General features: G+C 48.3%; 1 protein-coding gene across 2 annotated transcripts in view; it reads left to right on the top strand.

Moving 5' to 3' along the window:
• EHF (ETS homologous factor) overlaps positions 1–17657 on the top strand; it is a 58021-nt gene extending 40364 nt beyond the window's left edge. For both annotated transcript variants that reach the window (XM_075567572.1, XM_075567573.1), the window contains exons 7-9: positions 326–391; positions 4495–4690; positions 16779–17657. In XM_075567572.1, coding sequence (XP_075423687.1) covers positions 326–391; positions 4495–4690; positions 16779–16878 — 362 coding nt within the window. In that variant the 3' untranslated portion in view covers positions 16879–17657. The remainder of the gene's footprint in view (positions 1–325; positions 392–4494; positions 4691–16778) is intronic.
• The last annotated feature ends 623 nt before the right edge of the window (positions 17658–18280 follow it).

Here is an 18280-nt window from a genome sequence, read left to right as displayed (position 1 = left end):
GTGACCAAAGTGCACAATAAAAGTCAGCATGGGAAGCCCTGGTCAAAAGAGCTAACAATCTAACCAGGATTTTGAGGGGGGCCTACGAAAGGAAAATTATTCCCTACATCGTTATAAAAACATTTATTTGAGAAGAAGAAACAACGATGTGTGAAAGGCAGTGAGGCTGTGAGCACTGAAACGGTTAAACACTGAGGGCTGCATCAATCCTGAAATGACCCTTTGTTTGCTCACTATAAGTTTCCACACTCCCTTCCCCGGTCTCTGTTACACCATTTCTGGCACAGACACGTCTATAGGACAACAATACTTTTTTGTCTTTTAGCCTATGCAGAGTCTGACGTGAAGAAAACACCGGACCATCCGCAGAAACCCAGCAACAAGAAGCACAGTAAGCGATTGTTATTATGCCAGAAAGTGCAAATACTGCAGCTCTTATCAGTGTGTGTAATGGGAGAAATGAAGTGAACTTTAGAAATACTTCAGCGCCAGAAACATCCCCTCCCTGTCAGTGTGAGAATCCTGAAACCTCCCCTCTTCTGTCTGTATCCTCAGAGTATCGCAATCCTGAAACATCCCCTCTCCTGTCCGTATCCTCAGAGTATCGCAATCCTGAAACATTCCCTCTTCTGTCCATATCCTCAGAGTATCGCAATCCTGAAACATCCCCTCTCCTGTCCGTATCCTCAGAGTATCGCAATCCTGAAACATTCCCTCTTCTGTCCGTATCCTCAGAGTATCGCAATCCTGAAACATTCCCTCTTCTGTCCATATCCTCAGAGTATCGCAATCCTGAAACATCCCCTCTCCTGTCCGTATCCTCAGAGTATCGCAATCCTGAAACATCCCCTCTCCTGTCCGTATCCTCAGAGTATCGGAATCCTGAAACATCCCCTCTTCTGTCTGTATCCTCAGAGTATCGCAATCCTGAAACATTCCCTCTTCTGTCCGTATCCTCAGAGTATCAGAATCCTGAAACATTCCCTCTTCTGTCTGTATCCTCAGAGTATCGGAATCCTGAAACATTCCCTCTCCTGTCCGTATCCTCAGAGTATCGCAATCCTGAAACATCCCCTCTCCTGTCCGTATCCTCAGAGTATCGCAATCCTGAAACATCCCCTCTCCTGTCCGTATCCTCAGAGTATCGCAATCCTGAAACATCCCCTCTCCTGTCCGTATCCTCAGAGTATCGCAATCCTGAAACATTCCCTCTCCTGTCCGTATCCTCAGAGTATCGCAATCCTGAAACATCCCCTCTCCTGTCCGTATCCTCAGAGTATCGCAATCCTGAAACATTCCCTCTTCTGTCCGTATCCTCAGAGTAACGGAATCCTGAAACATTCCCTCTTCTGTCCGTATCCTCAGAGTATCGCAATCCTGAAACATTCCCTCTTCTGTCCATATCCTCAGAGTATCGCAATCCTGACACATCCCCTCTCCTGTCCGTATCCTCAGAGTATCGCAATCCTGAAACATCCCCTCTCCTGTCCGTATCCTCAGAGTATCGGAATCCTGAAACATCCCCTCTTCTGTCTGTATCCTCAGAGTATCGCAATCCTGAAACATTCCCTCTTCTGTCCGTATCCTCAGAGTATCGCAATCCTGAAACATTCCCTCTTCTGTCCGTATCCTCAGAGTATCGCAATCCTGAAACATCCCCTCTCCTGTCCGTATCCTCAGAGTATCGCAATCCTGAAACATCCCCTCTTCTGTCCGTATCCTCAGAGTATCGCAATCCTGAAACATTCCCTCTCCTGTCCGTATCCTCAGAGTATCAGAATCCTGAAACATTCCCTCTTCTGTCCGTATCCTCAGAGTATCGCAATCCTGAAACATCCCCTCTCCTGTCCGTATCCTCAGAGTATCGCAATCCTGAAACATTCCCTCTCCTGTCCGTATCCTCAGAGTATCGCAATCCTGAAACATCCCCTCTCCTGTCCGTATCCTCAGAGTATCGCAATCCTGAAACATCCCCTCTCCTGTCCGTATCCTCAGAGTATCGCAATCCTGAAACATCCCCTCTCCTGTCCGTATCCTCAGAGTATCACAATCCTGAAACATCCCCTCTCCTGTCCGTATCCTCAGAGTATCAGAATCCTGAAACATCCCCTCTCCTGTCCGTATCCTCAGAGTATCGCAATCCTGAAACATCCCCTCTCCTGTCCGTATCCTCAGAGTATCGCAATCCTGAAACATCCCCTCTCCTGTCCGTATCCTCAGAGTATCGCAATCCTGAAACATCCCCTCTCCTGTCCGTATCCTCAGAGTATCGCAATCCTGAAACATCCCCTCTCCTGTCCGTATCCTCAGAGTATCGCAATCCTGAAACATCCCCTCTTCTGTCCATATCCTCAGAGTATCGCAATCCTGAAACATTCCCTCTTCTGTCCGTATCCTCAGAGTATCGCAATCCTGAAACATTCCCTCTTCTGTCCGTATCCTCAGAGTATCGCAATCCTGAAACATTCCCTCTTCTGTCCGTATCCTCAGAGTATCGCAATCCTGAAACATCCCCTCTCCTGTCCGTATCCTCAGAGTCCCTCAGAGGCCCTCATCTTATATTTAAAGTCATATTGATCTACGGGAAACAAACTAAAAACTCTAGTGAAACATTTGCCAATTATGGGGGTAATTCTATATACATTGAAGTATATGTGGATTTTTGGCCAAAAACGTCCCAATCAGCTCCGTGGTGTATATACTGTAGAATAAGGGTCAATGTCTCATAAGGTAAAACAACATTCCTTCCTTCCCCCATTAATGGCCATCAGATTACTCCCTACATCAATGCTCTTCCCATGTGTACTTGTTTGGTGTATCCTTGTATACCTTTCCTTTCTACACAGATGTCCAACCTTTTTCTAAAGATATCTATTGTATCTGCCATCACCGTCTCCATGGCTAATGAATGCCACATTATCACTGCCCTCACAGTATAAAGAACCCTTTCCTTAGCTGCTGGATAGGAAGCAAAGAATGATTCACTGTTAGTCCTCATTTGCATGTCATTACCCAGAATCCCTGGTTGCAGTGGAGACAGTGTATGCTCGTGACATGTGGGGAAAGGCAGGCTTGGGGACATGTTTGTGACATGTGAATGTATTCTCACGTGTTTCTTTTTAACCGTAGCTGCTGGTGACATTTGTATTAAATATGTAAAAATGCTGCAGGGTGCAGAGTGTTTTTAACGATGTCTCCCAAGTGCAAAACCAATGCAAAAACAAACAAAAAAGAACTAGATTTATCAGTGGGGGAAAAAAACATTGGGGTTTATTTCATCGATAGCTGTGGTGTTTGTTTAGCCACTGTGACGCCTTGATGAATGACCCCCTTCATAACATACTAATTTACCGGCTTTGTCCAAAAAAATAAGTACAGGAAGTGGCATAAATGCTAATGTGATCTAATTTTAGTCATTTCTTTAGTTGTGTCTATACAGTGTGTATGCAAATATATGTTGTGTATCTATACAGTGTATATGCAAATATATGTTGTGTATCTATACAGTGTATATGCAAATATATGTTATGTGCCTATACAGTGTATATGCAAATATATGTTGTGTATCTATACAGTGTATATGCAAATATATGTTATGTGCCTATACAGTGTATATGCAAATATATGTTGTGTATCTATACAGTGTATATGCAAATATATGTTGTGTATCTATACAGTGTATATGCAAATATATGTTGTGTATCTATACAGTGTATATGCAAATATATGTTGTGTATCTATACAGTGTATATGCAAATATATGTTGTGTATCTATACAGTGTATATGCAAATATATGTTGTGTATCTATACAGTGTATATGCAAATATATGTTGTGTATCTATACAGTGTATATGCAAATATATGTTATGTGCCTATACAGTGTATATGCAAATATATGTTATGTGCCTATACAGTGTATATGCAAATATATGTTATGTGCCTATACAGTGTATATGCAAATATATAACCCTTTCCTTGCCAGAGGGATCAGGCCTGCATTGCTTTGCATATTACCACGTAGGGTTGCCAGGTGTCCAGTATTGAACCGGACTGCCCTGTATTTGGACACTCTGTCCAGTAAAGAATTAAAGGTAATACTGGACATGTATGTGTCCGGAATTACCTCTCTGGAGAGAGTGACCTGACCGGCTTGGGGGGTCCACGGGATTTCCCCAAGCAGGGAGAGCGCAGGGCAGCTGCTAGAGGGCTGGACAGCTTCCTCCCTCCTGATTGGCTGCTGCTGGGTAATGCAGCCAATCAGGAGGAGGTGTCAGGAGCCTGGGGGCAGAGCCAAGGATAGGAGGAAACAGCTGGAGCAGTGAGAGGTAACAGCGGTGTGTGTCTCGAGCGCGTCACACCTTTCACCATTGAGAAGCTACCTGGCAACCCTAATTACAAATATACCATGCTGCTCTGGTGGGAAAGAAATCAATCGATGTAATGCCCATTAAAGTCCATCATGGTATTAAGACCCTCGATGTCTACCCCTAAAGATCCTCGGGGGACGCACCTTTGGGAGTTTATCCGGGACATCCTGCTGACCCCGGAGAAAAACCCAGGCCTGATAAAGTGGGAAGACCGTTCCGAGGGGGTCTTCAGGTTCCTGAAATCAGAGGCAGTGGCACAGCTGTGGGGCAAGAAGAAAAACAACAGCAGCATGACATACGAGAAGCTGAGCCGGGCCATGAGGTAACGACCGTGACTTGCGGGTCACATGTGTGTCACATGCAGCATCACTTATTCTGGAGGCCAGGGTCATGTGTAAGATGATTAGCCCAGATAGTTTCAACTCGGTCCTCTTTTCAAAGCACAACAAGTTCTGTATCTTTTCTTTACTTTATTTGGGGAAAGCAGCATAAAAGACAGGCACTTGTGAAGAGATGTTGGTGTTTAGATAATGTCTCTCTGTGGGTGCTTTGTAGTTAAGGACAGGTGAAAAGGGTAATCCTGCCACTAGAGCAGTTACAGCAGGTACTCACTCAGCCAGTGGGGATGGTGGAAAAGGAAGTCCCAATGTATGCTGGGTAGCAAGATAGCCTGGGGACAGACCATCTGTGGGCAGAGCAGAGAGGGAGAAAGCAGACTAGCCCATTTGGGAGAAAGGCTGGGGTTGCTATAGCAACTCACTGAAATGTCTAAGGGAGCCACAACATGTAGCAATAATGTTGCATTTCTGATACAGCAAGCTGCTGGGACAGGGGAAATAACACTGTGTCTATCACACGGGCACTGTGTGTGTGCACAGAGCAAAACACATGCAGCTGGAACTGAGAAACTGACTGGTAGAACTGCAAGGAAGGGGGGGGGGGGGGTGAAACAGAAATGTAGTTCTTGTTCCATGACATCACTAGCTGCACTCAGTCTGCAGGTTACAGCCAAGACAATGATCTTCCCATTGTCCTGTCACTTCTAGCACTCTGATTTGTATAAGACAAGGTCAGTTACAATAAAAGCACAGGCTGTGTATTAGCCACCAAGAAGAAGTCTACAGAGATCCATAATGTGAGCAGAAGGGGGGAGGGAGGCGGAGGGGAGAGGGTGGAGGGAGGCGAGGCAAGGGGAGATGGGGGAGAAGACAGGGGGACAGAGGGAGGCGGGGCGGGAACTTGTAGGTGTCTAGTAAATTATTGGAACAATTCCAAAAGTGCAGGGAAACGGCTTCAGGCGAGGAGAAACCTGCGTGTGCAGCCAACACAACACAGACAAACTGTTTCCTCAAAGTGCAAGTCTCCTCTAGGACAGAGGTACACAGGGCAGGTCTCCTCTAGGACAGAGATACAAAGTGCAGGTCTCCTCTGGGACAGAGATACACAGGGCAGGTCTCTAGGACAGAGATACAAAGTGCAGGTCTCCTCTAGGACAGAGATACAAAGTGCAGGTCTCCTCTGGGACAGAGATACACAGGGCAGGTCTCTAGGACAGAGATACAAAGTGCAGGTCTCCTCTAGGACAGAGATACACAGGGCAGGTCTCCTCTAGGACAGGGATACACAGGGCAGGTCTCCTCTGGGACAGAGATACACAGTGCAGGTCTCCTCTGGGACAGAGGTACACAGGCAGGTCTCCTCTAGGACAGAGATACAAAGTGCAGTTCTCCTCTGGGACAGAGATACACAGGGCAGGTCTCTAGGACAGAGATACAAAGTGCAGGTCTCCTCTGGGACAGAGATACAAAGTGCAGGTCTCCTCTAGGACAGAGGTACACAGGCAGGTCTCCTCTAGGACAGAGATACAAAGTGCAGTTCTCCTCTGGGACAGAGATACACAGGGCAGGTCTCTAGGACAGAGATACAAAGTGCAGGTCTCCTCTAGGACAGAGATACACAGGGCAGGTCTCCTCTAGTACAGAGATACAAAGTGCAGTTCTCCTCTGGGACAGAGATACACAGGGCAGGTCTCTAGGACAGAGATACAAAGTGCAGGTCTCCTCTAGGACAGAGATACACAGGGCAGGTCTCCTCTAGGACAGGGATACACAGTGCAGGTCTCCTCTGGGACAGAGATACACGGTGCAGGTCTCCTCTGGGACAGAGATACACGGTGCAGGTCTCCTCTGGGACAGAGATACACAGTGCAGGTCTCCTCTATGACAGAGATACACAGTGCAGGTCTCCTCTGGGACAGAGATACAAAGTGCAGGTCTCCTCTAGGACAGCGATACAAAGTGCAGGTCTCCTCTAGGACAGAGATACACCGTGCAGGTAACCTCTAGGACAGAGATACACAGGGCAGGTCTCCTCTAGGACAGGGATACACAGGGCAGGTCTCCTCTAGGACAGAGATACACAGTGCAGGTCTCCTCTAGGACAGAGATACAAAGTGCAGGTCTCCTCTGGGACAGAGATACACAGGGCAGGTCTCTAGGACAGAGATACAAAGTGCAGGTCTCCTCTAGGACAGAGATACACAGGGCAGGTCTCCTCTAGGACAGGGATACACAGGGCAGGTCTCCTCTAGTACAGAGATACAAAGTGCAGGTCTCCTCTGGGACAGAGATACAAAGTGCAGGTCTCCTCTAGGACAGAGATACAAAGTGCAGGTCTCCTCTGGGACAGAGATACACAGGGCAGGTCTCTAGGACAGAGATACAAAGTGCAGGTCTCCTCTAGGACAGTGATACACAGGGCAGGTCTCCTCTAGGACAGGGATACACAGGGCAGGTCTCCTCTAGTACAGAGATACAAAGTGCAGGTCTCCTCTGGGACAGAGATACACAGTGCAGGTCTCCTCTAGGACAGAGATACAAAGTGCAGTTCTCCTCTAGGACAGAGATACACAGTGCAGGTCTCCTCTAGGACAGAGGTACACAGGGCAGGTCTCCTCTAGGACAGAGATACACTGTGCAGGTCTCCTCTGGGACAGAGATACACCGTGCAGGTAACCTCTAGGACAGAGATACAAAGTGCAGGTCTCCTCTAGGACAGAGATACACCGTGCAGGTAACCTCTAGGACAGAGATACAAAGTGCAGGTCTCCTCTAGGACAGAGATACACAGTGCAGGTCTCCTCTAGGACAGGGATACACAGGGCAGGTCTCCTCTAGGACAGAGGTACACAGGGCAGGTCTCCTCTAGGACAGAGATACAAAGTGCAGGTCTCCCCTGGGACAGAGATACACAGGGCAGGTCTCTAGGACAGAGATACAAAGTGCAGGTCTCCTCTAGGACAGAGATACACAGGGCAGGTCTCCTCTAGGACAGAGATACAAAGTGCAGGTCTCCTCTGGGACAGAGATACACAGGGCAGGTCTCTAGGACAGAGATACACAGTGCAGGTCTCCTCTGGGACCGAGATACACAGGGCAGGTCTCCTCTAGGACAGGGATACAAAGTGCAGGTCTCCTCTGGGACAGAGATACAAAGTTCAGGTCTCCTCTAGGACAGAGATACAAAGTGCCGGTCTCCTCTAGGACAGAGATACAAAGTGCAGGTCTCCTCTAGGACAGAGATACACAGGGCAGGTCTCCTCTAGGACAGGGATACACAGGGCAGGTCTCCTCTAGGACAGAGGTACACAGGGCAGGTCTCCTCTAGGACAGAGATACAAAGTGCAGGTCTCCTCTAGGACAGAGATACAAAGTGCAGGTCTCCTCTAGGACAGAGATACACAGTGCAGGTCTCCTCTAGGACAGAGATACACAGATCAGGTCTCCTCTAGGACAGAGATACACAGTGCAGGTCTCCTCTAGGACAGAGATACACAGTGCAGGTCTCCTCTAGGACAGAGATACACAGAGCAGGTCTCCTCTAGGACAGAGATACACAGTGCAGGTCTCCTCTAGGACAGAGATACACAGAGCAGGTCTCCTCTATGACAGAGATACACAGTGCAGGTCTCCTCTAGGACAGAGATACAAAGTGCAGGTCTCCTCTAGGACAGAGATACACAGTGCAGGTCTCCTCTAGGACAGAGATACACAGTGCAGGTCTCCTCTAGGACAGAGATACACAGAGCAGGTCTCCTCTAGGACAGAGATACAAAGTGCAGTTCTCCTCTGGGACAGAGATACACAGGGCAGGTCTCTAGGACAGAGATACAAAGTGCAGGTCTCCTCTAGGACAGAGATACACAGGGCAGGTCTCCTCTAGTACAGAGATACAAAGTGCAGTTCTCCTCTGGGACAGAGATACACAGGGCAGGTCTCTAGGACAGAGATACAAAGTGCAGGTCTCCTCTAGGACAGAGATACACAGGGCAGGTCTCCTCTAGGACAGGGATACACAGTGCAGGTCTCCTCTGGGACAGAGATACACGGTGCAGGTCTCCTCTGGGACAGAGATACACGGTGCAGGTCTCCTCTGGGACAGAGATACACAGTGCAGGTCTCCTCTATGACAGAGATACACAGTGCAGGTCTCCTCTGGGACAGAGATACAAAGTGCAGGTCTCCTCTAGGACAGCGATACAAAGTGCAGGTCTCCTCTAGGACAGAGATACACCGTGCAGGTAACCTCTAGGACAGAGATACACAGGGCAGGTCTCCTCTAGGACAGGGATACACAGGGCAGGTCTCCTCTAGGACAGAGATACACAGTGCAGGTCTCCTCTAGGACAGAGATACAAAGTGCAGGTCTCCTCTGGGACAGAGATACACAGGGCAGGTCTCTAGGACAGAGATACAAAGTGCAGGTCTCCTCTAGGACAGAGATACACAGGGCAGGTCTCCTCTAGGACAGGGATACACAGGGCAGGTCTCCTCTAGTACAGAGATACAAAGTGCAGGTCTCCTCTGGGACAGAGATACAAAGTGCAGGTCTCCTCTAGGACAGAGATACAAAGTGCAGGTCTCCTCTGGGACAGAGATACACAGGGCAGGTCTCTAGGACAGAGATACAAAGTGCAGGTCTCCTCTAGGACAGAGATACACAGGGCAGGTCTCCTCTAGGACAGGGATACACAGGGCAGGTCTCCTCTAGTACAGAGATACAAAGTGCAGGTCTCCTCTGGGACAGAGATACACAGTGCAGGTCTCCTCTAGGACAGAGATACAAAGTGCAGTTCTCCTCTAGGACAGAGATACACAGTGCAGGTCTCCTCTAGGACAGAGGTACACAGGGCAGGTCTCCTCTAGGACAGAGATACACTGTGCAGGTCTCCTCTGGGACAGAGATACACCGTGCAGGTAACCTCTAGGACAGAGATACAAAGTGCAGGTCTCCTCTAGGACAGAGATACACCGTGCAGGTAACCTCTAGGACAGAGATACAAAGTGCAGGTCTCCTCTAGGACAGAGATACACAGTGCAGGTCTCCTCTAGGACAGGGATACACAGGGCAGGTCTCCTCTAGGACAGAGGTACACAGGGCAGGTCTCCTCTAGGACAGAGATACAAAGTGCAGGTCTCCCCTGGGACAGAGATACACAGGGCAGGTCTCTAGGACAGAGATACAAAGTGCAGGTCTCCTCTAGGACAGAGATACACAGGGCAGGTCTCCTCTAGGACAGAGATACAAAGTGCAGGTCTCCTCTGGGACAGAGATACACAGGGCAGGTCTCTAGGACAGAGATACACAGTGCAGGTCTCCTCTGGGACCGAGATACACAGGGCAGGTCTCCTCTAGGACAGGGATACAAAGTGCAGGTCTCCTCTGGGACAGAGATACAAAGTTCAGGTCTCCTCTAGGACAGAGATACAAAGTGCCGGTCTCCTCTAGGACAGAGATACAAAGTGCAGGTCTCCTCTGGGACAGAGATACACAGGGCAGGTCTCTAGGACAGAGATACAAAGTGCAGGTCTCCTCTAGGACAGAGATACACAGGGCAGGTCTCCTCTAGGACAGGGATACACAGGGCAGGTCTCCTCTAGGACAGAGGTACACAGGGCAGGTCTCCTCTAGGACAGAGATACAAAGTGCAGGTCTCCTCTAGGACAGAGATACAAAGTGCAGGTCTCCTCTAGGACAGAGATACACAGTGCAGGTCTCCTCTAGGACAGAGATACACAGATCAGGTCTCCTCTAGGACAGAGATACACAGTGCAGGTCTCCTCTAGGACAGAGATACACAGTGCAGGTCTCCTCTAGGACAGAGATACACAGAGCAGGTCTCCTCTAGGACAGAGATACACAGTGCAGGTCTCCTCTAGGACAGAGATACACAGAGCAGGTCTCCTCTATGACAGAGATACACAGTGCAGGTCTCCTCTAGGACAGAGATACAAAGTGCAGGTCTCCTCTAGGACAGAGATACACAGTGCAGGTCTCCTCTAGGACAGAGATACACAGTGCAGGTCTCCTCTAGGACAGAGATACACAGAGCAGGTCTCCTCTTGGACAGAGATACACAGTGCAGGTCTCCTCTAGGACAGAGATACAAAGTGCAGGTCTCCTCTGGGACAGAGATACAAAGTGCAGGTCTCCTCTAGGACAGAGGTACACAGGCAGGTCTCCTCTAGGACAGAGATACAAAGTGCAGTTCTCCTCTGGGACAGAGATACACAGGGCAGGTCTCTAGGACAGAGATACAAAGTGCAGGTCTCCTCTAGGACAGAGATACACAGGGCAGGTCTCCTCTAGTACAGAGATACAAAGTGCAGTTCTCCTCTGGGACAGAGATACACAGGGCAGGTCTCTAGGACAGAGATACAAAGTGCAGGTCTCCTCTAGGACAGAGATACACAGGGCAGGTCTCCTCTAGGACAGGGATACACAGTGCAGGTCTCCTCTGGGACAGAGATACACGGTGCAGGTCTCCTCTGGGACAGAGATACACGGTGCAGGTCTCCTCTGGGACAGAGATACACAGTGCAGGTCTCCTCTATGACAGAGATACACAGTGCAGGTCTCCTCTGGGACAGAGATACAAAGTGCAGGTCTCCTCTAGGACAGCGATACAAAGTGCAGGTCTCCTCTAGGACAGAGATACACCGTGCAGGTAACCTCTAGGACAGAGATACACAGGGCAGGTCTCCTCTAGGACAGGGATACACAGGGCAGGTCTCCTCTAGGACAGAGATACACAGTGCAGGTCTCCTCTAGGACAGAGATACAAAGTGCAGGTCTCCTCTGGGACAGAGATACACAGGGCAGGTCTCTAGGACAGAGATACAAAGTGCAGGTCTCCTCTAGGACAGAGATACACAGGGCAGGTCTCCTCTAGGACAGGGATACACAGGGCAGGTCTCCTCTAGTACAGAGATACAAAGTGCAGGTCTCCTCTGGGACAGAGATACAAAGTGCAGGTCTCCTCTAGGACAGAGATACAAAGTGCAGGTCTCCTCTGGGACAGAGATACACAGGGCAGGTCTCTAGGACAGAGATACAAAGTGCAGGTCTCCTCTAGGACAGAGATACACAGGGCAGGTCTCCTCTAGGACAGGGATACACAGGGCAGGTCTCCTCTAGTACAGAGATACAAAGTGCAGGTCTCCTCTGGGACAGAGATACACAGTGCAGGTCTCCTCTAGGACAGAGATACAAAGTGCAGTTCTCCTCTAGGACAGAGATACACAGTGCAGGTCTCCTCTAGGACAGAGGTACACAGGGCAGGTCTCCTCTAGGACAGAGATACACTGTGCAGGTCTCCTCTGGGACAGAGATACACCGTGCAGGTAACCTCTAGGACAGAGATACAAAGTGCAGGTCTCCTCTAGGACAGAGATACACCGTGCAGGTAACCTCTAGGACAGAGATACAAAGTGCAGGTCTCCTCTAGGACAGAGATACACAGTGCAGGTCTCCTCTAGGACAGGGATACACAGGGCAGGTCTCCTCTAGGACAGAGGTACACAGGGCAGGTCTCCTCTAGGACAGAGATACAAAGTGCAGGTCTCCCCTGGGACAGAGATACACAGGGCAGGTCTCTAGGACAGAGATACAAAGTGCAGGTCTCCTCTAGGACAGAGATACACAGGGCAGGTCTCCTCTAGGACAGAGATACAAAGTGCAGGTCTCCTCTGGGACAGAGATACACAGGGCAGGTCTCTAGGACAGAGATACACAGTGCAGGTCTCCTCTGGGACCGAGATACACAGGGCAGGTCTCCTCTAGGACAGGGATACAAAGTGCAGGTCTCCTCTGGGACAGAGATACAAAGTTCAGGTCTCCTCTAGGACAGAGATACAAAGTGCCGGTCTCCTCTAGGACAGAGATACAAAGTGCAGGTCTCCTCTGGGACAGAGATACACAGGGCAGGTCTCTAGGACAGAGATACAAAGTGCAGGTCTCCTCTAGGACAGAGATACACAGGGCAGGTCTCCTCTAGGACAGGGATACACAGGGCAGGTCTCCTCTAGGACAGAGGTACACAGGGCAGGTCTCCTCTAGGACAGAGATACAAAGTGCAGGTCTCCTCTAGGACAGAGATACAAAGTGCAGGTCTCCTCTAGGACAGAGATACACAGTGCAGGTCTCCTCTAGGACAGAGATACACAGATCAGGTCTCCTCTAGGACAGAGATACACAGTGCAGGTCTCCTCTAGGACAGAGATACACAGTGCAGGTCTCCTCTAGGACAGAGATACACAGAGCAGGTCTCCTCTAGGACAGAGATACACAGTGCAGGTCTCCTCTAGGACAGAGATACACAGAGCAGGTCTCCTCTATGACAGAGATACACAGTGCAGGTCTCCTCTAGGACAGAGATACAAAGTGCAGGTCTCCTCTAGGACAGAGATACACAGTGCAGGTCTCCTCTAGGACAGAGATACACAGTGCAGGTCTCCTCTAGGACAGAGATACACAGAGCAGGTCTCCTCTTGGACAGAGATACACAGTGCAGGTCTCCTCTAGGACAGAGATACAAAGTGCAGGTCTCCTCTGGGACAGAGATACACAGGGCAGGTCTCTAGGACAGAGATACAAAGTGCAGGTCTCCTCTAGGACAGAGATACACAGGGCAGGTCTCCTCTAGGACAGGGATACACAGGGCAGGTCTCCTCTAGGACAGAGATACACAGTGCAGGTCTCCTCTGGGACAGAGATACAAAGTGCAGGTCTCCTCTAGGACAGAGATACAAAGTGCAGGTCTCCTCTGGGACAGAGATACACAGGGCAGGTCTCTAGGACAGAGATACAAAGTGCAGGTCTCCTCTAGGACAGAGATACACAGGGCAGGTCCCCTCTAGGACAGGGATACACAGTGCAGGTCTCCCCTCAGACAGAGATACACAGTGCAGGTCTCCTCTGGGACAGAGATACAATGCAGAGCTCTACTCACACGTTCATAATGCAATTCTTCATTTAATGTGACAGCCAAGAACAGAGGAAAGGCATAGAATTCAAAGCGGGGGTTCCTCAGAGCTGGGCCTCTCTATTTTTAGTAATCAACTGTACTTACAGTTTTAGTTTTGTCCCCTCTATGGAAATTATAATGGCTGAAAAATCTCATTAGTTCTGCGGGCCAATAGAAATCCGCCATGTCACTGGGTGGATGACGTTGCGGCTTCCTATTGGACGGCAGTTTAAATGTCTAGGAAGTAACACCGGCCGCTTAATCAGTACAGTAAGTATCTGAGAGCTAAAAATATCACGGTTTAGCTTCGGATGAGCCCGCCTGTTCGGATTATGTTACTAAAAAGAATATTGAAATTCAGGAAGGAAATTTTATCTTCTCTCTTTTGTTTTTGTTTCAAACAGTTTTTATTTGTTTTTTTTCCAGTTATAATCAGGGTTGGAGGGTGGGGGGTGGGGGGTGAGGGCTGCAGAACAAAGAAGAAGGGGTGGGTTGGGAACAAAAAAAAAACCGACATAATTAAATTGACAATACATTACAGAAATATAATAATAAAAGAAGAAATAATATTTAACAATAATAGTACTAGACAATACATGGGAGAGGAACAGGGAGGCAAGAGACATCAGTGGGAGCAGTCCTAATAATTCTTCAGATTTTAGTTAGACTTTGGTTTGTAAACCAAAAGCAATTTCTAACTGTGCATGCAATGTCTTGTATATAATGTATACCCGGTTTGCTTATGTAACTATGTATATGTAACCATGTATTATTTGTCATCTTAACTCTATGCCCAGGACATACTTGAAAACGAGCGGTAACTCTCTCAATGTATTACTTCCTGGTAACACATTTTATAAATAAATAAATACTGGTAACACATTTTATAAATAAATAAATACTGGTAACACATTTTATAAATAAATAAATACTGGTAACACATTTTATAAATAAATAAATACATTTTTAAGGGGGGAAAAAAACGGAAAAACCCAGCTGATTTGTCCATTCACAACAAATAATATATGACAACATATCAAAGTCTTCATAAAATTAAATGGTAAAAGCTCGGGAGAGGAACAATATAGCCAACAAAATTAAAACGACAATAATACAATACAAAAATAATATTATTACTAATCAAAATAATAATTAACCATATTAATAACAAAATATGTGGGGGGGGGGTGGAGGGACAGCAAGAGATAATAGTACCAATAATCGTGACAATTTTTCTATGTGAATTTGTTTGTATTTGTTAGTCCTGTCCCGCTGTAATAATTCCTGGGAAGGCTCTGATCCAGGGACTCCATATGTTTTCACATTTCTCCGTAGAATTGTTCAGAAATGCAGTGGGTTTTCCCATTCCTAGAACCTGTCTAACTTTCTCCTGAAAGATCTGATAAGATGGGACATTTATCTGCTCCCACTGAAGGGCTGTTGTACACCTTGCTGCTGTTAGAAGATGCGCAATTTATTTGTTTGTGGCATATGATACGTTTGGTATCGGTTTTCCCAAAATCATTACTACAGGGACTAGTGGCACATTAAGCTCAAGTGCTCATGTCCTGGAACAGGATTGTATATTTTCTGTGTATTTTTCTGCTCTCAGGCTGCCAGCTCTCCCCAGTGAAAGTTGCATGTTTCCCTGCTCTGAAGCAGTCAGTGCTGCTGTGTAGTTGCAACATTGTTGCGACAATGTAGCCTTTCCACAAGCCACCTGTCAGTTGGCAACCTCTCACTGCTCATAGCTTGAGTTGGTTTAGCCCTCTCCCCCTGCCTTTCTCTGTTTATTAGTATGCCCCTTTGGCTTGTTCCTGTCTGGAAAGGAACGTGCTTTCTCTTATCATCAGCAGACACAGTGAGTAGATGCATCTTCCACTGCTCCCTTAGACAGGGATTCCTTTTTACCTTCCCCTCACAAGAGACAATTCCTACCACAACAACTACATACACGTGCTTTTATATTTCTGTCAACCCCACCCAATAAAGTTAAAGAAAATAGAAGGACTCTGTGTGCTTCAGTTTATGCTACATGGACCTAATCATAGGCTACAGTGGGCTTGGTCCAGAATAGCTCTAGTGATCTCCCAGAATAGTTCAAGTGATCTCTCTCTTAATGTTCCTCCAGAAGGAATCAGCCTTTGGACATGTCCAGAAAATATGATACAATGTACTGTACCTCTACACCCACAATTTCTCCAACACGTAGCACTTGCTCCTTTGTATATACTGTACGTGCCAACCCATCTGGTGTTAAATACCACCTCATCATAATCTTATATCTGTTTTCCTTAATTATAGTACAGACAGACGAACTCGCTGCAGCTTCCCATATCTCTGACCCATCCTCCCTGGACATATAGTTTCCTATATCTTTCTCCCACAGTCATATATGAGTGTGTTTCATTCTTATCTATAGAATTCAGAAGAGCATATATTTTTGAAATTATCCCTCTCTGATGAGTTTGTGTTGTGCACATTTTTTCAAATATAGTCGGATGTGTGAAATCTTGAGGTTATCTTCTCTAATGGACAATCAAAGGTAAAACATTAGAGAAGTATCCCACACAGAGGAGATTGCGCATTTCCTGCTATAACTTTGATTGGATGAATACAGCTATATACCATGTTGGAGAGCTCAAAACCCTGTACCAGAGGATTATGTAGATATAGACAGTGGTTGACAAATCACCAAAAAATCTACTCGCCACCTAGTACCAAACGTGTGCTGCTTGGGCCAATATTTACTCGCCCGGGGGTTAAATCCACTCGCCCGGGGCGAGCAAATGTATAGGTTTGTCGAACACTGGATATAGATATATACACATATATATATTTATTTATGCCAACTGAAGCGCTACTGGGAAAGTGACCTCAAATATACAGCTGTAAATGAAGAAGCCTCGGTGCATGAATGGGGGGATACAGCTAGAATACGATCTGGTTCAGTATGGGTGATCCCATTGAAATCTATAAGGGAAACTGATATATGTTCAGGAGGGAGGTCCCAGTGTATCTGACATGTATAAGGGGGATTAAAAAGGGGGGTGATGGGAGATTCGTGGGGTGTTCTCATCACATTTCTCCCGTCATTTGTCGGCAGGTACTATTATAAACGGGAGATCCTGGAACGTGTGGACGGGAGGAGATTAGTGTACAAGTTTGGGAAGAGCGCCCGCGGGTGGAAGGAGAATGAGAGCTGAAGTACCCGCCGCGGGTGGAAGGACAATGAGAGCTGAAGTCCCCCGACAGCGGCTGGAAGTAAAACAAAGACAATTTCCTTTTTATTTATGTAAAAAAAAAACAAAAAAAAAAAACACAAAGACTTCAGAGGAAGGATACAGGACTGGGTGCTAATGAAGCTATTTCTGTTTAATTAAAGACGTCCTTTGTGGAATTGATACGTACACAGTTTTCTGGGAAACGCGGCATTATATAAGGTTGTGAAGTTCCGCTGTGTTGGGAATCGGGGATTGAGGTGATGGGATGTGGGCAGATGAAGCTGAAGCATAAAGTTGTCAAGAGATACACTGCCCCCTGCTCATATATACAGTGCGGCACTGGGGCGTCCATATAATGTATAATACATTGCAGGTCTCTCCAGCACTAGAAGTGTTAAGGCCAAGAAGAACCCCCCCCCCCCCAAAAGCCTAATCGAAGGACAGCGTTTGTAGGATTAGTCCTCTGCATGGACAATAACGTACAGTTGGCACAGCCCAAGAGCATCCTGGGATGGATATGCAAATAACTCTTAAGGGTATCTCTACATGAAGTGGATTGTAAGCATGGTGTGCTGGGAATGCCTTTCCCCTATAACAACACTCTCATTATACAGGGGGAATGTCAGAAATTCTGTTTCTAGTGTCCTAGTGTTGTTATGAAGACTCCAAATCACGCGCACTCAGTGCCGTCCCGTTATCTGTGTGAGGAGGAGGGTGAGGGGCTCTGGGGAGGGGTTCCGGGCAGTAGGAGGGTGAGGGGCTCCGGGGGAGGGGTTCTGGGCAGTAGGAGGGTGAGGGGCTCCGGGGGTGGAGGATCCGGGGAGGGGTTCCGTGCAGTAGGAGGGTGAGGGGCTCTGGGGGAGGAGGATCCGGGGAAGGATTCTGGGCAGTAGGAGGGTGAGGGGCTCCGGGGGAGGAGGATCCGGGGAGGGGTTCCGGGCATTAGGAGGGGGAGGGGCTCTAGGGGAGGCGGATCCGGGGAGGGGCTCTGGGCAGTAGGAGGGTGAGGGGCTCCAGGGGAGAAGGATCCGGGGAGGGGTTCCGGGCCGTAGGAGGGTGAGGGGCTCTGGGGGAGGAGGATCCGGGGAGGGGTTCCGGGCCATAAGAGGGTGAGGGGCTCTGGGGGAGGAGGATCCGGGGAGGGGTCCCAGGCAGTAGGAGGGTGAGGGGCTCTGGGGGAGGAGGATCCGGGGAGGGGTTCCGGGCAGTAGGAGGGTGATGGGCTCCGGGGGAGGAGGATCCGGGGAGGGGTTCCGGGCCGTAGGAGGGTGAGGGGCTCTGGGGGAGGAGGATCCGGGGAGGGGTTCCGGGCAGTAGGAGGGTGAGGGGCTCTAGGGGAGGCAGATCCGGGGAGGGGCTCTGGGCAGTAGGAGGGTGAGGGGCT

This window comes from Ascaphus truei, chromosome 12 (assembly GCF_040206685.1).
Source record: "Ascaphus truei isolate aAscTru1 chromosome 12, aAscTru1.hap1, whole genome shotgun sequence".
Lineage (NCBI taxonomy): Eukaryota > Metazoa > Chordata > Amphibia > Anura > Ascaphidae > Ascaphus > Ascaphus truei.
Note: the sequence above shows the minus strand (reverse complement) of the source record. Positions and strands in the feature narration are given on the sequence as shown.